Here is a 24,023-nt window from a genome sequence, read left to right as displayed (position 1 = left end):
TAACCAGCCTCACTGGATCAGACAGTTTGTTCTGAACACTAGAGCTCTTTTGCATTTCACGGCCAGGCTGAAACAACCTACATGAGCTCCACTAAATTCTTGCTCTGAAAGTCTAACCCAAATAATCATCAGGCTAAGAAAATAAAAGGCAGAAATCTAGCACTGTAAAACGCAGGATGAAAGCTAGGAGACAGCTGGCAACACCCCCCGAGCGTGGGGGCTCGGAGCAGCCTGTGCTGCCCTCCAGTGGGTGCTGCAGACACGGAGAGCATCACCCAGACGGACCACGCGCTTGGTCCTCCTGGTCCTCCCAGCTGCTCAGCTGGCAAAGGGGACCGGGACATCAGCGACAATCAGGTTTGACAGGCAAAGCGTTTGGAGCCCCAAATATGAAACCAGCCGCTTTCCTGAGACAAGATGACCTCAGCGCACGTGAAATCCCAGAATTAGCTGCAACTGAGGACGAAAGCTTTAAACCTGAGATTTGCATCAAGGCAACCGCTGGAGCCTGCAGACAGCAAGCCACATGCGAAGTCTCCAACTCAGCTCTGGAGGTTTAGAAACAACACTGCAGTAAATCGGAAGTGCACCAGAACAGAGAAGTAATCCAGAGCCACCGCATGCTCAACTCCAACGTTAATCCTTTGCTTTACAACAATGAGGCGGTGGCCTAGACATGACAGGGACATAATGGGACTCGAGTGAATGTTCTTCTATCCCAGAAGAATGAAAAAACAAACAGTTAAGTGTCAGATGGGAAAATCTAAACTCTGCAGCTGACAGCAATTTGGGAGCCAAACAAAACCCAGGATTTTTGCAGAGTTGCACATTCTCCTCCCACTGAATTTGAGGAAGCACAGCATATATTAGATGCTTGGAAAAACACACAAACTGTTCTAAAATGCCAACATCCTTGCTGCCATCACTAGTGTGGAACCTGGAGACCAAGATATTCAAGACAAACGGAAACCTGCACAACCTACTGTGGCAGATTACACAGCGCTGTGCTATTTCTTTGCAGAACATTGTTGAGGTGCTTCACATACTGTGTAATTGATTTTCCAAGTAACCGTTCCATGGGTTTTGCTTTTAACATACTGGGTAACTGCTGGGCCAAGATAAATCTGCAAAAGCTGTTGGCAAGTTTTGCTTAGATTTTTCTCCCCAAGCCTGTGGAATTTAACAGATTTTTAGCCTTGCTTCCCAAGCATCATGAGACTACGGCATTTTAGCAGTACCATTATCAAGGGAGTTCAGACTGCCAACTAGGCAAAACCGGGGACTGAAAGAAGTCACTTAAATACCCCTCCTGACTGGAGAGGAGCGATCTAGCAGGGAAAACAAAACAAAACAAAATAAAAACACCCACAAAAATACTAAAGGAGAAGTCCTCAGTCACATTTCAACTTCAGAGTGACAGAAAACGTCTGCTTTGGTAAAGGTGGACAAACTTCCAGCTCGAAATCTCCCGTCTGGTACCCTAAGATGACAGAAATAAATCCCTCTGAGCAGCTAAAACGGTAATTGCTCGGCTGTGAAGCTGAGCTATTGTCTGCTGACCCCCCCCACCCCCGCCTCCCCAAGCCTTTTCCCTCGCAAACGCTGCTGAGAGCCTGGAGCAGGGGTGGAGAACCCACCCCGCTGTGCTCAGGCGCTTGTGCCACAGGCAGCGTTGCGCTGCGGAGAGGTCAGATACTCCCTGTCCTGTTCAGGGACAGTCCAGAGTGCTACTGCCACTGGAAATGGGAACATTCGCATCCACACAGAGGCACGAGACTCATTTTTCAGGAACAGCCATGACCAGGTCTACACTGCAACTTCTCGCCACGCGGCAGCGTGATCTCTAGCTGTGTAGCTGAGCCAGCAGGAACCCTTCGTATAGACAATTAGGTCAGCAAATGGGTGCCTATTAAGCCATAACTTGTTTCTCACAGGAAAAATGAGACATAACCATACTGCAGGACTGCGTTTTCGCTCGCATAATCTGTAAGTACATTAGGTGTGTTTTTCCAGTATGGTTATGCTGTATTTTACCTGCCAGGTACTCTCAGTGCAGTTCTGGCTCTAAAAGACTTCATCATTCTTGGCCTATGCAGGAGACTTGTCTTTAAAAGCCTAACAGTCAGGTTTGGTTTTTTTTTAATGGGTAACTACACCTAAGATCTGGGCTGCTCTTTAAAAGTCATGGATAAAGGTTTTCCGCTTTAGCAAAACGAACGCTCATTCCAGGTAAACTGAGGCAAACCCCCACCCCAAACAAAACCCAAACCTAAACAAACCAACAAACCAACCCCAAAACACCACAAAGAAGTTGCAGATTGCTTGTACCACCACAAAGGTCTAGAAAACTCTGAGCCAGATAAAGGCGGCACTACGCTGCATAAATAAGTGCCCCAGAGACGCGGGCACACCACGAAAGCGCTGGAGGGAGCCCTGCCCCACCAAACCCTCAGACTGTCAGGACCGAAGTCTGTGCCCGTCCACCCACATGGTGGGTGGCTGTACTGTATGGTACTGTACTGTACGGCTGCGCTGTACGGTTAGGTATGCAGTCACATTAGACAAATTGGGTAATACTAGAAAAAAAAATGAATTCAAACTAACTCATGATTACAAGCCCAGCAATATTCAGAAATCCTACTGTTCCAGCTGGTTTACAGAGGCAAAAGAACACGTCGGGATGTTTCAGTCACATTTTCTCTAACCGGGCAGCTGTAGCCGAGAGCTCTGCAACTGCTAGAACGAAGCCTGGCCTTGCTGCAACGAGCAATGCCCCGTAACCATGTCAGTGAGTACTGGACCAATGCTTAAGGGAGAATGGAGAAACTAACCAAACATTCATGATCAAAATGGCTCAATTTTCAGGCAAAATCAAAAAGCTTGCGTTTTAAATCTGATATAACGTTGGCAATAATAGAGAAGTGACCAGGGTTCAGCCACAGAGCTATGCTGCTGAATTACTACTCATTTTGATATTGTAGTAAATCTCACGTTACCCTTAAAGTATGCCCTACAGGTATAACTCTGATGACTATAGTTGTAAGACACATGAGAGTAAGGCATATAAGGCATTGCTGTAGATACAGGAAATGTGATGATCAAGGTCCTTTTTGTCCCAGACATAACTGATAAAACTAATTTTTACAGCTCTGTATTCCGCTGATAGCTTTTAGGGCTATTATTCCCTTTGCACTAAAGACTGGAAGATTCAAACGTAGCAAAGTTTAAATACTTCAGGACAACTGAGGAATGTGACAATTTCTAGTGCCTATCCAAATATCCTGCTAACATGGCAATGCCACAGCACAGCAAAGACTTGACGTTCAAACAAGGGTTCAGCATATACTGACAGGAACTTTAACCAAAAAACTACAACCAGAAGCACCCCAACACACCCCAGCACCAGTCAAGCATTTAAGTTGGCAATGCTTCTGTTGATCCAATTCTGATCTTGCTACTTCTGCTAAAGTCAGTGATCCATCGGGGCAGAGCACTTTGAAGGGGGAAGTGGGGAAAGTCTTGTCATGGGCCGCTAACGTCCCATAGAAACTACCCCAGAGCACTAGCGTCCCTCCTAGCACGAAACACCGGTACAGCTCAACTGCCTGTCAGGACCGTACCAAATCCTTCGCAGTTCTCCATCCCTTCTGACCTTTGATTTGGAACTCTACGTGTTTACCCTCACAATACCACTTTTCTACTGCAGGCACACATGGCTTGTTTGCCCAGATGTCCAAACAAGGTGTGTGCAACCCCCAGTTATCCATCTTCTGTGGGCATCTCCACGCATACGATGGTATTTACCTGAGCCTAACTCCCTTGCAGTCACCAAAACCTCATCATGTTTCTCCTCCTCTTTACAAATCAAAGGCGTTAAGCCACCATCAGTCCTCTCCGATGGATGCAACTCCTGTTAAGTACTCTAAAAATGCTCCCTAATATGCTTTTATTAAAGCACCCAACTTGCGTGAGGAACTGCACGAAGGACATCAGATATTTCACTTGACCCATTTCCTGTTCATAGAGAGAAAATTAACCGTGATTTCACGATGTGATTTTCATTTGGCCAATACCTTTACTCTTCAAAATAACCAAGGAACACCTGGCCCCATAAACAACAAACCCATCGCACTCTAAACTTGGAATGGGGGGAAGCTGCTCAGGATTTAGTACCTGATGAAACATGTTGCCCCTGCTCAGAGAGTTATGTTACAAGACTGAAACAGAGCCCTGAAGTGAACAATACCTTAGCTTCTTCTGCCATTTTCTTGTCTTCATCTATCTCCTCTGCCTTGGCAATGTAGTCTTCCCCTTGATGTTTCCTTCTCTTCTGCTTGGGGGCCATGAAACCTTGCAGAAACTTCTTAACCACACCAGCTTGGAGTGCAATCACACACTCTCCAAAATCCTTCAAGCTCTCTAGTGAGTATACCTGTTAGGAAGAGCATATGATCTCATAAAAGTTGGACTTCACTCTCCGTGCTGTTTTAGGTGGTCTGTCCTGCAAATGGATACACGTGATACTTAATGCAGTGTTGCTATCTACCGTACGTCGTTAAGGAGCCAGCACATGCTGCTGATTCTGCTAGAGTTCACAGACAGCTGATGATCATGCATAGCACAGTTCAGAAAAAAGCATCATGCCTTGGAAAAAAACCAAAACACCAACCCGCCCCCAAAACCGAATCCATGATGACCAAGCACCAAGCCAATTCTTCCACTCCTTTAGTGACTTCACTTTTCCCCTCCTCTGAGCGCTTATGGTCTCATCTACACGGGAAAGTCTCTGTAGTGACTCGGGATGCAGCTTAAACCATTTCAAGCCAGACAATGTCATTGCTTTGGTAGGAGGATCATAGGCTCGTCACAGAAGCGTGTACTCTATCCACACCCAGCAGATCTACCCCCTCCTAAAGACACTCAGTGCACCAGTAAGGCTCATGTGAGTTACGCTGAATCAGCCAGAGCACTGAAAATTCATACTTTAGTTCACTGCACAGTAACTTCCTTGTGCTGACATCCATGAACAGAACATCCTTCAGGTCCTGGAACTGGGACACAATCATTACTCCAACCCTAAGCTGGTCTGAATTTATGAAAAAACCTCCAAAATGTACAACTGCTGTCTTGACAAGACATGCAATCTTCAATGCAGAAGCTAAAAATCAACTACAAAGAGTTCTGTTAATGCTCTATACAGAAGTCTGCTACCAGATGAAGGAAACAGGACAATTTAACAGCTCTGCAGGACACCTAGCTCCAACACCATGGCCCACCTACACCAAAAGGACCTCAAGTCAGTAGCTGTGTAATCTTGAAATAATAGTTTAGAAAGACAGGACACATGAGAAAACTGATTTTCCTGATCCTCTTGTCTGAGGAGAACAAAAGACTTGAGACCTTCCACAGAAAGTATCAGCTCGCGCTTGTCTGGCTCAGTACTATTTTGCCTGTTCACTCACTCTTGCTTCATATTCTGGTGTCACATCAACATATCCCAGGCCTCCTTTTTGCAGCCGAGTTGCAACCTCAATTAGATCACTTCGGAGGTAGTTCAGCAGTTCCTGGTTGCCATCACAGGATTTGAGGCCCAAGTTCTGTTTCCGAGCCAAATGGATAGAATGCGTGATGTCCTGATACCTGGAAAAATCAAAACCAACCTGATGTCCTGATACCTGGAAAAATCAAAGCCAACCTTTGAGTACATAAGGCCACTGCCCTGTGAGCTGCGTGGGCACTGGCGCAACAATGGCATCCATCGTGATTCTACATGCTCCACCAGTGCAGAACGTTCTTTGAAAGGCACCTGAAAGCATGTGGTAGTTCTGGCTCTGTATGTAAAACAGCACTGCCTTTGTTTCCAGTTGTAAGGAGCAATTTAAAGACTGACAGAACCTCTTCACGATTTAGAGAATTACTTGTCAAGAACTTGCAGTTACTGCCCAAGAAAAACAGCGATTTCTCATCCTCAGTATCTCTTCAGCACAGGCACGACCAAAGCAAAGCGCAGAATGTGCCCCAGGAATGGAAAGGCTTGCTGTGACGAGGATTCACTTTGAGAAGGCACGGGGTGGGGAGACGGGGGGGGAGAGTAGGCTTACCTTTTCTCCAAGCGCTCCTTTAGCTGGCTCTCTCTTACTCCTTGTGGGTGCAGGCAATCCAGCAGCTCATCCAAATCCTTCTGACTGTCACAGAGAAACCTGAAAGATACAACAGGCACCAACATCAGCTAACGTATCTCTGGGTCAAGACAATTCCTCCTTCTAAATAGTTCACAAGTATTAGTAGGCAGGGATGGCAAGTAACCTAGATCCCAACCCCATGGAGCAAGGTGAAACACTTCCAGTAAAGCCGGTATAAGCATTCCGACTCATATCGGCCTCGTTTCAAGGTCCCCAAACGTAGCCAATTCCAGGGTAGGAAAAATAAAAACAAACTAAACACAGAACTGATTTATACATTTTTTTTTTCCCCCATTAAGCTTATTAAAACACTGGCATTTGAATTTAGTCACCTACCCCGGGGATTAGATTCACTAAGTTGCAGTCAGTTGAAGTAATCTGAACGTCATTTTAGATGCACCAGAAAAGATTAACATGCTATGCACTGCATAGCACGGCAGTTTAATCGTCCTTCCTGCAGAGCCTTCAACTTCTTCCGTTAACCCAAGGAGCCCCGAGATTCGGAAAGGGTCTGTCCTAGCTTATACCACAACTGCTGATGACAGAGATTCGTGACTGTGAAGGCTATGCCCTCTGCGAGCGCACAAGTCCTTCTTCCTACGAAGCCTGCCTGAACGTGAAAGCTCAAACGCGGTATGCAAACCCCACGTTCATTAGCTTGAAACCTTTCTGCTCTGAAAGCCCTTCAGGACAGCAATGGTAATCGACAAGTCAGCTGAATCTAAGAGGGGAAAACTTTTGCAGAGTTCTCTTACACAAGGCGTTCTCTCTGCAGTTCCAGAGTAACCAAGTTTTAATGTTGGATTGTAGATCTAAACTAGCTTTAAGACTTTAAGAAAGTTCTGTTCTCTTCCTCCTCCCCCCCCAGCTCTATCCTAGGATGTCATGAAGCCTCCTCACCTGATGGGGACGGGGATTCGATCTGAGCTTCAGAGCTCATTTACAGAAAATCAAACTAACTACGTCTCTTCTAGAAGAGGATTGCTCCGGAGCAAAGGGAAAAGTGAGGAAACAGCAACATCAACCTTACACGGAAACAACTGCAAAGGACCACTATGTGATCCTTACCAGCCACAGAGAAGACTCCAGATCTAATTTTTCTTCTTGAGCACAAACTCAGATAAGCCAAGCAACAACTAGAGAAAGATGCTGTTATGGCTCCTCTTGGAATAACAGTATCCGCAGGGCTTATTTTCTGGCAGAAATACTTACTATATATCATATCTGAAAAGAAAATATTTCAGAGTTCTAGTATGCTCGTATTAGGGGAATGGCCTCACAATTTGCATTCAGCTAGTAAATTAACTACTCTAATAAAACATAGGATTGATTGTTTAAACATGGAAGAAAAATAGTTTCTTGCTGGTCACCTGCTTCAGTATACCCCAACCCTGCGCAACGCCCTCACTTTGCACACAGAGATCAAATCTTTTGGCCCCTGCTGTCCTCCGCACACCCCCCCTGTGAGAAACAGCACAGGGCAACTCCGAGCATCTTTCACCCACTAGAGCCCAGCACAGGCACGTCAAAAGCAGTACCAATTAAGGGCTAATTTGGTGTTCACCCAAATCTGTAACAATATAACTTGTGTCTTTTTCTTATGGATGCCACTTACGGTGACTAATTAGCATTCTGACAGTCACTGAAGGTCTACAGACAGACCACCGCAAGGACTAGCATTTCTAAGTTTTCTGGACTTCTGCTAAATAAAGAGAAATTTCTCTAGTATATTTGGTATCAAACTGTTTCCAAACCCTTGGGGCAAATCTTGGGCTTGGTCCTAAGCTGTATTTCAGTACGAAGAGTCTGACACAATATGGGAATAAACCAAGCTTCAAAACAGTTGCCCGCCGATACCCAGCAGAGGACTATCTCTCAGGTAGGTTGAGAAGGGTGCCTAGGTCGTGACAAACAACAACCAGTCACTGCTGGTGATACAATACAGAATCCAGTCGGAAAAATACCCAAGACCATGCCCCAGCTTTCTCAGCTTTCCCCTGTGGCTGCAAATCTAAGGAGGGAATTCCCTGCACACCTTTGTCTTACTGTAAAAATGAAAAGGGCACTGGAAGCAGTTAGCATATGGCACTTGGGTTCTCCAGTGTTACGTGGTTTAGGGAAAGACACCACAGGCTGCTGGCCGGTGTGAGAAAGCAGATACTGTCCTTTTAAGAAAACTAGGGTTAAGCCCTGGTACATCTTTGCTCCTGCTGAAAAGGAAATGGGACAGGGAAGGGAGAACATGAGTCTTCCCAGTTCGCCCTGAGAGCAAGAACTAGGATTTCTGGGAGAGGGATGTTATACATCAACTTTAACTCAAATGCGCAAAAGATAAACATATCACAGAATGACAGGGGTTGGAAGGGACCTCTGGAGATCACCTAGTCCAACCCCCTGCCAGAGCAGGGTCACCCAGAGCAGGCTGGACACAACGCGTCCAGGTGGTACAAGAGGTACTTGTGTCAGTTTGACTGGTGACACCTTGCTGCTCGTGCAGCCACAGCCTCTGGTTCTCAACCTAGCTCTAGGCACTCTCCGCCATCTGAAGGAACCACCTGCACCTCCTCCAACTAGGGCTCAACCAGCACGAGCCTGAGAGCACGGATACAGCAAGACAGGGCTGGCCTTTTATCCAGGCGAGGCAACAGGGCTATGAGCTTGTGGGTCTTGGTAAGAGGGAGGGGAAGGCACTTGGTGCCATTCACGTGGCCTGATGCAGAGCTTAATAACACAATCCGGAGGGATAGGAAAGTTGCCTTTGGGAGAGTCAAGACCAGATGGAGGTCTTCAAACTGATCTGAAAGGGGAAAATCCCGACTGGGGTAAGGGCTTCCCGCATCCCTAAATAACAGCCTAGATTCTCTTCTTACAGCACAGGCCAGCAGACTGGTCGGCAATGAAAACAGAAGGGGCAAATGGCACAAACATCAAGCCAAAAGGAGCTCTCAGTATTCACTCGGGCTGAATATTCCTACCTGTTCTCAGGCTACAGGCTGCAAGGGACAGAGAAAGGTATCAAACCTGGACTGCAGACTAGGGAATGAAGAAATCAAGAGACATCTAGAGGAGCCCAGGATCAGTACCTGCTCTGGAGGGCTGGTGGAAACAGGGGAACTCCATCTGTAGAATATAGGCGTGAGAATGGAGTCTGTCAGCACCCACTCATGGTTAACTCAAATTGTCTGATGAGGGGACCCGCCATATCATGGTGTATTCCTAATAGATGAAGAACAACGGGAGTTACTCTGCGGAGATGCCACTGTTTCCAAAATTCAAGTGCTTTCTGACCAGGATGAGCAAGAAGTCTCCTGCATTCTAATGTACTGCAAAGTCTGTGATCATCCTGTAGTTCTTGCAGGAAAGCCCAGTACGTACAAAGCTCACAAAGCACTACAGTATGGACAAAAGACTTCTGCAGGGACCACGTGCCCAGAAGCTTTAATGAGGAGATATTTTAATAAGCATTAACATCAGTGAACGTGGTGCACGTTAGAAACAGGACTGTTCCATCTGTCTGGAGAAGACAGAATAACCAAGCATTCAGGATTCTGAATGAGAGCAATGACTCAGCCTCTGCACTTCTAGGACAGAACATCGGTCCCTCTCCTTTTTGGGGACAAAGTACTGAAAGCAGAAACCACTTCCATGAGATACTGTTTCTGTAGCTCTTGGCAGAAGTATGGAACCTATTTCTCCCTTTATCTACATCCATCCAGCTTCCATCCTCAAGGAGAAGAGGGGCAGGACTGTGAAATACAGCCATTTGTGGAGTTAATTTGGTGTTCATTTCAAAGTCTCATCACTCTAAAGTATAAAAGGCTAAAGCTAAAGATGCTCTATGTGCACTGTGAGGCTACTCTCAATCCCGTGTTAGATGTAGTACTAGGAAAAAGAGGCAGCTGGCAGGAGTTAAAGCAGAACACAAAGAAACAAAACTTCCTGTGCGCCACATTCATACTGTGCCACAGTATGAATTATAGCTGAACAAAGCCCTTGTATCCAAACAACAGGGGGTGTAGATATCCAAGGACTTCAGTGTGGTCTCAGGGCTTCTCAGGGTGTGCAAGGACATGTGCAAAAACCAGCCAAGGAGACTTTCATAACCATCTATGCTCATGGGAGTCCTTGAGACTGAAGAGATCGATGGCAATGGCCACAGAGGAAAATACAGTAACAGGAATATGGATTTCCTAAGAGGGAACCCCTAGTTACTGTCTGTCCCCTGAAATAACGGCTCTCGGGTTGTCACTTGTCTTTTTGTGGAAGCTTACCTGGAAATGGTGACAGCTGTCAGATAGGTTCTTAGCCAAGAGGCTCTTTGCAGTTCTAGAGCTTTAGCTGAGGAAGCTTACCGCTTCTGTGCAGAAATGGCTTTAGGTGGTCCTGTCAGTTAGGAGAGTCATGCAGACAGCACAGAGGAATGCTAAGTTAGAAATGGTTGTTTTCTTTGAAGAGCTGCTGCTGTGCTCGCTTGAGGGGCATGAAGGCCTACACCTGGCTCACCTCTTCCATTTGCATTGCTTTACCTCGACATCCTGACGCCGCCAGCCTGCTTGGCGGAACAACACACACAGGCACAATGCTCTCAGTAAAAAGTCAGCAAGTGCTGCGACTGTTAGCAGTCCTTCCTAGCAGGTACCAAAAAGGACAGAAATCAAAGACACTGTGGCATAAGAGCCAGGCCAAAACCCCCCCCCACCCAGCTCAGTATCTTATTTCTGAGCGGCAAAAGGGCAGAGCAGGCACGCAGTGACCTTTCTTCGACCTGCCCATAAAGACCTGGGGTTTAGCATCTGCTGGTTGGAGGTCTTCCTTGTGTGCCATGACAAGAATCTTTGTGCTTAATACCCCTCAATGAACTCCTCTCCCCGCGGTTTGTCCAACCGGCGCTTGGAACAGGCACAGATGTGAAGATCCACAGCAGGTGGCAGCAGTGAGTTGCAAACACCAGCTGCACGATCTCAAGTACTACTTTCCTATTTCAAAACTGCCATTTGCTAGTTTAATTTCCTGAGCCCTTTTTTCCGTATCAAAAGAAAATCCTCTTTCTTCAGGAGACTTCCCTATTCTCCTCTAGCATTCCTCTTCATCTCCCTGCTGAACATACAAATTAGAGTATTTCTGTAATTTGTTTAGTATTTCTTAGCCAATTATTCACTCATGAGAAGTGCTTCCCTCTTATCCTGAGGCAGGCCCTGTAAGAACGAATCTTGTGAAGCAAGATTCTTCCCCAAGGAAAAAAAAAAAAATTGTTTTGCCCTTAGTCTGTACTTCAGTTTATCGGTTTATCATCCTTTTTATTTCCTTCATTTAGGCTCAACCACGGTTTTTAAGTAGGCCCTCTTTCTTTTAATGGCTTCCTTATCCTGATGTGAACCATACTGAGAATGTTTTGATATTGCTGCTGCTGTTTTGTTTCCAAGTTTCCTCAAACCCTTTTTCCAAAGGTAAGAGGCAGCTCTTGCTTTGACCATCTAGTATGGAGACTTTAAGACAATCTCTTTGAAAGCATTTTAGGCTTTTGGCTGACAATTTAGGCTTTTCCTTTTTTTTTTTTCCCAAAAAGCTTTGTAAATCTTTTTGTTCCCCTCTCCTTTAAAAAAGAATATCGCGTATTATGGCCACCTCATATGAAGCAGCTCTTAGTAACAGAACACAGTTCAGTTCTGAGTGTACAGGGCCTGGTTCAAGGAGCTGCTTCTCCTGGGCTGTACGACTAGCTCCTCCAGAAAGCACTCCTACCCTTGTAACCACTCTGATCTCTCTCAGCACGTCCTTGAGAGTTGCCAACCTGACTGAGCAAATCAACACTGTAATATCAAATACTACGCCTTTTCAAGTTTGGCCTGGAATTACAAGCTGCAGGGATTTTGTGTTACTTGACTTACCCAATTTGGCTCTACATTGTCTTCAGCTTATAGCAATAAGCACTATTAATTTAAGCTACTGTTTTCCTTATATAATTTGCCCTTCTACTGGAACACATCTTGCCATCTCTGCTAAATGAAGAGCAAGTATTACAAGAGGCAGCTAGAAAGAGCAGAGAGGACTTCCCTGTGGATGATACTGTCCTCTGTGACCTCCCGTTCAGCACATGTCCCAGGAAAGCCCAATTGCTTCAATTCTGGCCACGTGACAAGATGTGCAAAGGACCAGACTGAGAAAGGGGTGGAGATTTGTCACGGCAATATTGGACAGAGGAAGCTCTGCTATCTCCTATGACCTGCTAGCAATGAAAGAGAAGGGGCAGAGCAACGAAGAGCCTGCCCTCAATGCTGATGCTTTAGATGAATCAAAACATCCACAGTTTTCAGTCTCTCCAACGGTTCCTGGTGGGGGAGCAGGAACACCTTTAGTAAAGTAGTTCTGACTTGAGGCAGTAGAACTATGCTATGGAGCTAAGCTCACAACTGGTGATGCCAAAGACCAAGTAACCTCACTTTGTGTGTCAGCAATGGAAAACTCTGGGGAAAAGCCACTGCTAATAGGGGAGCTGCAGGAGCAAGGACTTTGTGACAGTTACTTCTCAGGGTTATCAAAAAAAAAAAAAAAAAAAAAAACCACGCAGAGTCCTTCACAGGGAGTTTAGTAGGTAAAGCTGTAGTCAGAATTTTCTGGCATGAGGACACAGCTAATCATTCCTTACCAAACAACGCAACAGTCGACACAGATTTTCTTTGAAGACAAAAGACACTGGTAGGGCAAATTACTGGAGCAAGTCACAATCAAACATGCTCAAAGGTAGAGAATTGAATCACTTAGACACATTGGTGGCTACTGCTTGGCATTGGGAAGCGCTGAAGGGATAACAGGCTGTCAATACGGAAGAATAATTTTGCTAAGCTACAATTAACAATAGCAACAAAAATCAGTTCCATGATATGGTGGTACAGGATAACAAAAGGACACCAGCACAGCCTGCTGTGAAGCCTAGGAAGACGACACTGAGGAACAGCTTGGGGATGGCTCTGCATGTCTCGCATAGTACAAGAACCTGCAGGATGTAGGCCTGTCTCCAAATCTCTCAATGAAGACTTTCATTTCATGTGCTCGAGGACCCCAGGTGTCACAATTCAGGTCTTCTGAGATGAACCATGAAAAAAACCTAGGCATGCTTAGCTAGGTCACTGCTCCCCTCCTGCTATTTTTTTTTTTTTTAAGTACCAATACTGAAAAAAACGCACAGCAATTCTTTTAAATCAACAATTCTTCTGAATATAAAATATTTAAAAAGCAATACATCAGAGTAGCATTTTACCAGCTTAATTTATACTGGCCTTAAGTCTGATTGATTAGGTTGATTACAATGGTTCCACTGGCTCTTGGACTGGTTGCCCTATCACTTCTAGTACTAATATCAGTAACAGAGGCCTGGAGAGCTACTACGCTAATCCAGCTGTTAAGTACTGAAAGAGTAATAGGTATATAGTGGGGTCTATCAAAAGAAATCCATCTAGTTTCCTTGACCTCTGCTTTGAGTACTTTGCAGCAATAAAAGCACGTGTTACCATAAGTTCTGTCCCTGCTTGGGCACAGTGGTCTCTGTGGGAAGGTCTACAGCGTGCACAAACCGGTGAAGCTTGCTCGCTCTGCCATCCATGGCTGCGCTCTTCCGCTTGTCTGTAAGAGAAAAGCACAAGCTCAAGTGTATTCTCATTCGTCTTCCTCCTCAGCAAGTGTTTTTATTTTGCAAAAAATAACTTATCTCCAGTTAAGTGTTTACATTCAGCATCCGGGTGAGCAATACATTTGTCAGGGAAAACTAACCCAGCTTGCTAAAGCTCACAGTTATACGAATTTACAGAAATACAAAAAAAAAGATAACGGATTTTTAAAGAAATTACTGCATCATAAAGCACATACATGAAATTAAGAAAAGCAGTCCTACTATTTCAAATACATAAAACGAGTTTCACTTTTTAGCTATACGGACAGTATGAATGAATTATAAATAGGAAGTATTTGTATTTCTGAGCATCTTAGATGACAGTCTGATGTGAATTTAAACCTTTGCTTATTTAAGCCTTCACTTAAGTTTCAAAGAGAGCTGAAATCTTGCACACTGGCTGTGCAGATACACAGGCAGCAGTTGAGAAGTTAATACAGGTGGGAGCAAGCTGCTGTACAGGAACATGGCTGGTCAGTATTTGAAAAGGTTCACGTAAGAAAATACAACCCATCGAGGGCCACCGAATGGTACCGCCTCCAGCTCAACAAGCCACCAAGACGCAGATGGCTGGAGAGTTACATGCCCGATGAAGTATCTCAATGTAGGTTTGCCCTGTTCCATTCTTCTACAGATGTCTACTCTGCCCATTGTCTAAGACAAAATACCAGCAGGTGAGGGCTCTCTGGTTCAACTCAGTACAGTCCCTCGCATGCAGTGTTGCTGTAGATGGACTCAGCATCAGCCTACGATGCTTCAAAAGAAGCAAGAAATGATCAGGACTGGAACTGCAGCTGGGGTGAGATTACAGCATGCTCCTCTGTACCAAGAACTACATAGAATTGTTAAGTTTCCCTCCCCACAGACTGATTTTTGTGCATGTCCCAAGTTCTGCCTGCAAGGCTCCATCACCCAGGCTCCAAGTCAGCCCTGCAAAATTACAGAGGAAGCACTAGAACTTCAGCTGGTCGTTGCACCTCACCTGCATGTTCAGTACAAGGTGAACAGCAGGCTGAGAGGACACGTCCAAAGGGGCTGTTTGCCAAAACGGCCTCAATCACCAAAGCCACAGATTTCTAGAAGACCATCCTGCTACTATTTCACAGGTTAACGAGGGAGTCTTGCCGCCAGCGGAACATTAGCATTGTGATGGATACCCTCACTCTCTGCAGCGGATACCCTCACTCTCTGCAGCACACAACTGACCGCATGTACACAGAGTCTGGCACGCTGCAACTCATCAGGATCGGAGTAAACCAGAGGGATTAATCACAATTGACAACAACCTCACTGCTTTTAAAAGAGAGGTGATTGTATCCCATGGTCCTTATGTGGTACATTGCAGGCAGTCTCGAGACCTGCCGCAGCAGGAGGAAGATCATCATGACCATCAGACTCCCTTTGTGGAGGCTTCTAGAGTTTAAAGAAGGCTTAAATCAGAGTATCCCCATGAAAACATTCAGACTAGACAGTTCTCTCTCACATTCACAAAGCCATTCTAACAGGCAGACAGCAATGAAAGAAATACCCACAGAGAAGCAGGCTGATCATACCTCCTGGGCTGTAGTCCTTTTTAAAATCGTCTCTTTTCTGATGGGGAAGGATGAACCTGTAGTCGATACTGTCATGTACCCAGCCTTTCTCAATGAATAAGCCAGGAACCTCATCCGAAAACAGCCAATACCTGTAGGAAACATACATGTTAATGGGTATCTGTCTCCTCTTCCGGCTATTTACAGACATCTGCCTTTATTTGCATAGAGGGGAGAAGCATCTGTGTGCTTGTCTCAATAAAAACTGAATGCATGCATATCTTTTACATTAGCACAGTTGAGAAACATGAAAAGCTTTTATTAGAATCCATTCTAAGACCATTCCTGTGCAATAAACATGAAAAAATAAGATGGTAATTAGGTTCTTCAGTACTGATGCAAGCACTTGAAGTTTCCACTGGCTAGTGGTCCTGACCTCCACAGGAAGGCCATGCAAACCAGTGAATGCCGTTACACTCTATATGCACAAAAAACTCACTTCTGCTCTCTTCCACAGCTCAATGCACAAGGAGGGAGTCCTCTCAACACTCTTGTCACGTCTTGGAGGCTGCTATCTGATAAAGCTCCTCTCAGAGGGGACATCTGGCAGCTCAGGATCTTTTCCTTTCTTACCTGTTATGGTTACGATCGGTGCCAACTGGGGTCCTGCGCATCACCAGCTTTGCTTTGGCAATTCCGTCCTGGAAAGTTTTCTCAGCTGCAGCTTTATGCTTCCGGATTCTTTCTTCCTCTGCTTCTTTCTCCATCCTCACTGTTGGAATTAGCACAGAGAAATATTAGCTGTCTTTTATTGTAGCCAGACATCAATATTTTATTTTATTTTACTACACTAAGGGGGTTAAAAAAAAATAAATTTATTGCTGACTTTGGTTAATATTCTTTTAGCGCAGCCATCCACCCTTCATCTTAATTCCCATTCACCATTCAAGAACAAACTCAAGAATTATTAAAACGTCAAGGCATAAGGATGAACTGGGCTGAGGAAAGAAAAAAGCCTGCATAAAAATTGTCTGGAGAAATTAGTCCTCACTATTGTTCAAAGTGGCACCCCTTGCTGTGCAATCCCATGTAACAGGGTCAAAGACCTTTAACGACAGCACAAAGACTTCAGCTCTGCCCAGCTCCAGTGCTGGGAGCAGTCCAGCCCCGACACCACAGAGGTCAGCGTGGGCAACGGACACCTGCATTTCCACAACTGCAGCTACGGGGAATGCTCTCCCCACAACCTTACCTACTGGGAAAACAGATCTGGCACAACAGAGGCCTCTTCCAGGCACAACTGTCTCACAACAGCAACCGAGTCACATCTCCGAGCTCCTCACACTTTCCCCATATATGCTATGATGTGGAAGAGCATTAAAATGGAAGCCTCAGGTTTCCCACTCATGACAGAAGTATTGGAATTTCAGTAGCTCTCAACATCCCTGGCTATTAACAAAAAAAAAAAGAGAGGAAAGAAAAATACGAAGTGGCCTAAATCGTGGCATTGCAGGCTCCTTGGCAAGTTTTACAGAACAAAACATGTCATTTCTTATCTCTAGGTAAGGAGCAAGAAGCAAGGCAGCTTCTGCCAAGAGACAAAACATTAAGACCAACAGGATTTATGCTTCTCACAATGGTTCAAGAGTCTCTCAACACCTTTGCCCATCTCTGAAGAACAGGTGTACTTTCACCAAGAACTGCCTGAACAAAAAGGAACAAAATGTCAAACTGAGTCGCCCTGGCTCTTCAGAGCCTGATCTCAGCCTAACAAAAACGTCACCCCTTCAAGACTTGCACAAAAGGCTACGGGCAACATTTTTCTGCATCCTGAGAAAACTTGAGGGGAAAAAAATAAACAGGATGAAGAAATGAAGACGTATCTTTGCATCACAAAGGAGTGTCTGAAGCAGGTGGAATGAGATCATATGGAAGAGGTGAGGTGGAGCGAGGCAGGTAGAAGAGAGCATACAGAGGTCGTACGCTGGCTGCTGGCCCAGGCAGAAACATAACTTCTTGCTAGGATTTTTCGCAAGGCTACTACCTACTCTGTCTGTATCACGATAGGTTTGATAACAGTTGATTAGTTAATACCTGGTAAGTCTCTGAAGTCCTGCCAATGTAATCAGTCCTGACTGATTAGAAGGAGACAGGCTGAAAAACATACTATTGCATTTGTTACACCAACTCGATATATCGACTTTTACATAATAATATACCAGTGATATACAGTAACTGCAGCATGGCAAAATTGTCCTGTTAATCCCTCCCTGGCAGACACATGCAGGTGCACAACCCATATGTCTGCAGATAAACTCCTCCCTAAACCTTATGACCAATCCCTGCGTCAAAGGACTGAAGTCCGAGCAGCCGCTCTCACAGTGCTAAAGCCTTGTGTCACCTAAACCTGAGTCTCACAAACCACATCAGGAGACCCAGACTACAGCAACTACTGTTCTCACCTTCCACTGGAAGGAGACAGAGGCAATGCGATTCCCCCAGGATTTCTCTCCTTGACACCTTGACTTGCTGCTGTCACCTGAGGCTAGCACAAGCTGCACTTCCCTCCTCGTCAGTACCCTCCCCTCAAGAGCCAAGACTCCAACCCAAACAAGCCATTCTGCCAGCAAACTCTTCACTGCTTACAACATGGGATACCAGGGGTGCTCCTGAGACGGGTATTTTTTCTATCAGACTGTAAAGACCAGTTGCAGCAGGTACCATTAAGTGCTGGAACAAGGAAGAGGTAAGAAAGAACAGAAAACACTAAACTAAAGGGTTCCTCCCCGCATCTCATTTTTAATTGTGACGGTAAGCCAGTCTCAGTTGGTACTTTCCTGTTCAGCAGGCTTTGTTAGCCGTACAAGCTTCCAGCTCTTCATTCTCCTCCAACAGACTGTATGGGAGCTATTGCTTCGTGGAGTGGTAAGGCAAGAACAATTAGCAAGTACTGCTGTAACATGGAAATGGAACTGACTTGACTTTTGCTATCAAGAAAATACAGACATTAATCATGTTATCTCAACAGGAAGTTCTGTATTAACTTCTTTTGAAGGCAAGAAAGAACAACAACAAAAAGTTTACGCTTTCTTATAGTGGGGTCTTTTTTGAGCTGAGACTAACTAGATAGCACTGGCTGCAATCTTGATAGGTTTGACTCGAAAGAGGTTAGGGCTCCCAGTGTTAGAGATGTTACCAGAGTGGTGAAAAAGAAACCTCTGACTCTGAGATCTATATTTATAGATATCTAGAAGTGTAGCTGCTGACAAGACACCTATGGTGCATTGTGTGCACAAAAAATAGGTGTTTTGTCAGCAACTACTCTTTTACTTCCCCCAGAGATACTAACATTATTAAAAGCAAACGCAACTGAAGCGGTGTGAAAGCCAGCGTGCTGAAAAAGCCCCCAGAGCACCTGTGTGATGGTAGGAGCACGCTGATGCAGTTCTCACTGCGGTTATGCAGAACTATTTTTCACACACTGAAACCACACCAGCCTCCGAGTCTGTTAGCTCTGAGCTGCTAATGCTGCAGCCCCAACTACAGCAACACCAACGTTAACCAAGAGCTTTGGTACTCTGAGGGTACCTTTACGCCTGGTAGCAACTGCTTAACAGGTAAGAGTAACCCTGGATGCCTGCAACGCTGGGGTTTGTTATGTGGAAAGGAAGCAGTATGAATTCAAACCTTAATGAAAAGTTTAATCCTTCCTTCCCTGTTAGAGAGACCTAGTTTTCCTTGCGGAGTTCAAAAGAATGAATTAAACTTCCTTAGCACAAAAGCCAAATGATTCTTATCCCCATCAATGGAATATTGCTTTTCTTCATATATAACCTAGTACAAACTATCAAGTGAGAACAACAAGCAGCATCCCAAGGAAAAGCGTCCAAACGGCATTAATTTTGCAGTAAAATCTTATTGTGAACTTGAACTTGCTGTGAAACAACTGGAACACGGCAAGAACTGGGGCCAAGAGGCCATTCAGCTACAGCACGTTAGATATTTGGTATTTTGTTTCTCTGGAGAAGCAGGACAGCACTCCGGATCTTCAGTAGTTTATTGATACTTCCGAGACTCATAGTTCTTAACAGAAGATCTGCAAGGTCTACTTACTTCCAATGTGAGGCATGGCTGTGCCCAGTTTACTTCCTCAGGAGCCTCAGGGTATTCCATGTTATTTACCTATCCGGGTCTCCTAGAACAGATGCTCCCATATTCCAGCTAAGGCACATAAGCCAGGCTCCCTGCTGGACACTCATCCCTCAACTATTTCAGATGGGAAATAATAACCTAGATGAGCTATGCTGTCCACTTCCATCTGCCCAGTACCCACATTTACAACCAAAAAAAAAAATCCCCGAGTGCAATTCCAGAGTATTTTGCTCTTCATATTCCATACTCCTTAGCAAAAAGCACTGCTCACACAGAAACACACCAAGTTTGGTATTGCAACTCACGATTTATAGAGGTTTGAGTGGACAGTTTATATTTCTACAACTCCATAACTAATTCTTTAAAGTGAGAAACTCAAATTTATTGCCTAAGTCCTTATCTGGGAGACGGCCTGCTAGCATCAACCCGACAATGTGCATGACAGCAAGGCCAGCAGCAGCTGCAGGAACTAGCTTTTAGGCAGGAATTATCTCCTCTGTACGTAAGTCAGAAGATGTTTGGATGCAGACAAATATTTTTTTTGTTTTCTGTCCCCAAAACACATTTGATGTTCTCCAACCTGTCCAGGCCTGACAGAATTAGAAGAGTATTGTACAAAAGATGCCTGCAGATAAAAAACCTGAAGCAGTTATTGCTTTTTCTTAACATTCCAGATTTTGAGCTGCCATAGGAACCACAGCAGCTGAATTATACTTCTCCAGGGAGTAAATCCCTTAAAATCAGGTAATGCTTTTGAAAATAGGCTGCCAATTTTGCCACTAACTTCTTCCCTCTACTCCACAACACCCAAACACTCTACTCTCCTGGTATTTTTCTTACCTCTCATTTGTATTTCTTGTTGCTCCCTCTCTTTTTTGGCTTGGATGGCAAGAAGCCTCCTGCTCTTCACAGCACTGATCATATCATCAGCTTCTATTTCTGCCCGGTGCTCCATTTTCATCATCTCGCTTTTTTTCTTTTCATTTCTTCCCATCATATTCTCATCTTTCCCGTTCTCCTTATTCTTGGCCACCATTTCTTTTCGCTTCTTTTTTTCTGCCCTCTTCTTGTCATTTTCTTCCTTCAGGACAGCTAGGCGCTCCTTCCACAGTTCAGCCGATGCCTGCTGCTTGGCCTCCACGTGGTCCTGCACCGAGTATGTCATTAGAATCCGGTGGCACAGCGCCCCAAGTATCCGCAATTTCTCTTCAGGAGTCAACTCAAAGAACTCCGATGTCTCCAGTTTCTCCAAAAACTCATCCTGTACTTCATTATCCTCAAAAGCTGCCGAATCCTTGCTTTCATCTACATTATCCGAGACCTCACTTTCCTCTTGCACATCTGACTTGCGTAGGCACAGGCGAACCAACTCAGAAGCAGAATGCAAAGTAAGTGGTATTTCAGAAAGCTTCATCCCCAGCTCAGCATAATCTTCAGCAATTTCATCCTGCAGCAGGGTCTGCAAGAGAATGACCAGTACTCGGTTCAAATAAAGGAAGCCTCCCTTTTCTGCGCAAAGCGCTTCCATCAGGGAAACTGCCGTAATGGGATATTGACCATCTGGCATCAATAACCCTGAGTAACAGCTCAGGAACTCCACAACCATGGCAACATCCCCAAAGAGCGTATTAGGAAGTCCTTCTGGAGTATCAACCAGTTTAAAAGTAGGCAAGCTCTTCCCTTTAAGGTCTTGGTCCTCGTATCTTTTTTGTTTTTCCAGTTTTTCCTTCATCTCCTTCTCCTTCCGCTCCTTTGCTCTCTCCTTCAATTTCTCTTTCAGCTTCTCCCGTTTCTTCTTCATGTACTCCTTTCGCTGCTCCTCTGTCATGGTGGCCCATTTCTTCCTGTGCTCTAGAAGCTCATAGCGTTTCTGTACTAACCCTCGCAAATCCTCAGGGAGACGGGCACGATCCTCATGTGAGAGTAACCTAGCTGTTTTGGAGATGATGCAGGAAAGAGCACTTTTTTTGTCTTCCCGGTCTTTGTTTTCTTTGTAATAAGCAATGAGGTGGAGTGCAGCAGGAGGCAGATGTTTCTGGGGTTTGCTGGAAGACCTAGGAGTGCCTCCAGAATTCCTGGGAGCCCTGGACACCTTAGTAGTACCTTTAGCCATGTCCAGTAGTGTAATTTGTTTCATTTTCATCTTAGGTGTCTTCAAGCCTTTCCTAGGAGACTTTGATTTCCCTGATGACTTTTGTCCGTTCAGAACCCTTTTGCCTCTTTGCTTCTTGTCCAAGGATTTGTTGCTGCCCTTCCCCAGTTGGCTCCTCTTTGGAATGTGAAAGTTAGAACCAAGTTTAGCAGGTGACACGATTTTCATCACCTCTTCCAGCTCCTCTTTAGGACATTTTGAATTCTTGGAGTTTTTCACCTTCAGTGGAGAGTCAATAATAGATTTCTCCAAATGCACGTGGCACCACAGAGTAGGGCTCAGCGGATGGCCCAGGGATGATCCATCAGCTTTGGATTTCTTAGAAGGCTTTCTGTCAGGTGATCCAGAGCTCTTCCTCTTTGTTGAGGGGTTGAGAGTCATATACTGAAAAATAACGAAGGAATGATTTTATATTAATATTTAAAGGTAAATAAAGGTTATCTGGATCCTTTTCTGCCTATTATTTTTCCCTATGTTTATTTTTAATGTATTTTTCCAGTGAACAAGGAGTACTCAATACCTTAAGGGTAACAGGCTTCTGCAATTCAACTTTCAATATTCTGCATCGTAGTCACTATGTTGGTTATGAGGTCATTAGCTCATTACAGAAAGTTCACATTTAACTTTATAAAATGAAACACTACAAAGCATTTTAAATGTTTCCTACTGTATTACATAAACCCACTTTGTTTCTACTTACAAGGTTGTGGGGAGGGGGTTTGCCTGGAAAACGCTGACATTAATTTCAAAAACTATCCCCCTGCTCAAGAGATTTCTTAGTGAGTCATGTAGGATTCAGTCCTGGCCCTCCCCCCAGCTCACCACCCAGAGGAAAACTGGAGGAGCACAGAAGCGACAGGTGACAGGAGTTCAGAGACTGGTTTCTGAACTGCCTGAAAGCATCTGGAACGAAGGCCAGACAGGATTCAATTCTGAAGTAACATGACTGAATATCTGACTTTTTAAGCTGCTGAAATAACCTACCTGACAGCATACTTATAGCACAGAACAGTTTAACCCAGAGCCAGAGAGAGAGTGATTTCAGGACTATCTCAGCATCTCAAACCCAGTTTCAGGATGCACCCAGAATACTAATGTATTATAAGAAGTGAAAAATAAAATACAAGGATCAGGCTTATGGGTTATGGATAAAGTTACCAGAAAACAGGGGTTGAGATTCCTTAGCAATAAAAAAATTCCACAGTGGGAAGTACAGCAAAAGGTGCAAGCATCTAAGAAGCATTTATTTAACAACAGACATACACAAACATGACCAAGTTAAGAATGCCATAGGAATATTCTGGTTTTCTGGCTCACAGATGTTCACTCTTGAAGGCTTTAGTTTAAGAGCCCTCATTAGCCCATTAGAGAAATTTTTACTGAAGGTTGCACGATCACCAAATCCAGTGTCTGCATAACTTCATTCTACAAAAATTCTGTCTTGAAATCTCTGCTGGAGAGAATTACCTAAGCCAAAAGCATCTGGCATTGATATGAATGGTGACCATTACAAATTCACAAATCGAAGATTTACAATTTATACTGTATATCCAACTACCACTTATAAAAAGTTATTTTGTCAGAGTACTAATTCTGGATTAATAAGTTCTCCAGCCACTTCCCAAAATTTAAAAACTCAACATAAATTCAATCTCTATGCCAAGCTGGAGACATGCTACAGAAAGTGCCATCCCTAAATATAAAGCTAAGGACTTCAGTAGGTCAAACCAAAGAAGTTACAGTTGCGTATATTTTTTTTATACCATCCATCAGTGCGCTGAATGAAAGAATTTGTACACCACCAGCAAATACTTTCATTTCTATTAAGGCAGTGACCCCAAACACTACAGCAAAGGTAAACACAGCTCAAATATGAAGAATTTCTTTTTCCCTTTCGGCAAATTTACAAGCATCCACAAGAGTCCATAGAAATTTGCTAGAAAAGGGTGTTCTCCTCCTGATGAGGAAAGAGGGATACAGCAAACACTTCTACTCTAGTTTTAGAGCAATGCTTGACAAAGACTGAGCCCATGGAAAAGTGAGTATACTAAATGAACAAAATAGTGCGCTCTACAGCCAAATATGGATTTTAAAAAAGCAGATTTTGTGATTTGGCATTTACACAGTTAGCAGTATATTTGGCTGGTCATTACAAAGGGCTGGGGAAAAAACCACACCGGCTACTTACGAGTATTCGGTACAAAATTGGTGGTACCTGCCATCACTCAATCCAGCGCCATACAAGAACCGAGCATCGAAGTCAAACACATCCAGCTCTTACACTCTAACCATGAAAAGGGCCCAATAACTGACATTACCAGGTAAGGACTACAGCTTTT

The 24,023-nt window shown here is 44.5% G+C and overlaps 1 protein-coding gene across 4 annotated transcripts in view; it reads right to left on the bottom strand.

The window, feature by feature from the left end:
* Positions 1–24,023, bottom strand: part of BAZ1B (bromodomain adjacent to zinc finger domain 1B) — a 50,929-nt gene that overhangs the window by 11,291 nt on the left and 15,615 nt on the right. For all 4 annotated transcript variants that reach the window (XM_054207965.1, XM_054207962.1, XM_054207963.1 and 1 more), the window contains 7 exons: positions 20,373–22,068; positions 16,014–16,152; positions 15,402–15,532; positions 13,691–13,802; positions 6,102–6,200; positions 5,463–5,640; positions 4,247–4,432 (listed from right to left, as the gene is read on the bottom strand). In XM_054207965.1, the coding sequence (XP_054063940.1) occupies positions 4,247–4,432; positions 5,463–5,640; positions 6,102–6,200; positions 13,691–13,802; positions 15,402–15,532; positions 16,014–16,152; positions 20,373–22,068 (2,541 nt within the window). The remainder of the gene's footprint in view (positions 1–4,246; positions 4,433–5,462; positions 5,641–6,101; positions 6,201–13,690; positions 13,803–15,401; positions 15,533–16,013; positions 16,153–20,372; positions 22,069–24,023) is intronic.

This window comes from Rissa tridactyla, chromosome 7 (assembly GCF_028500815.1).
Source record: "Rissa tridactyla isolate bRisTri1 chromosome 7, bRisTri1.patW.cur.20221130, whole genome shotgun sequence".
NCBI lineage: Eukaryota > Metazoa > Chordata > Aves > Charadriiformes > Laridae > Rissa > Rissa tridactyla.
Note: the sequence above shows the minus strand (reverse complement) of the source record. Positions and strands in the feature narration are given on the sequence as shown.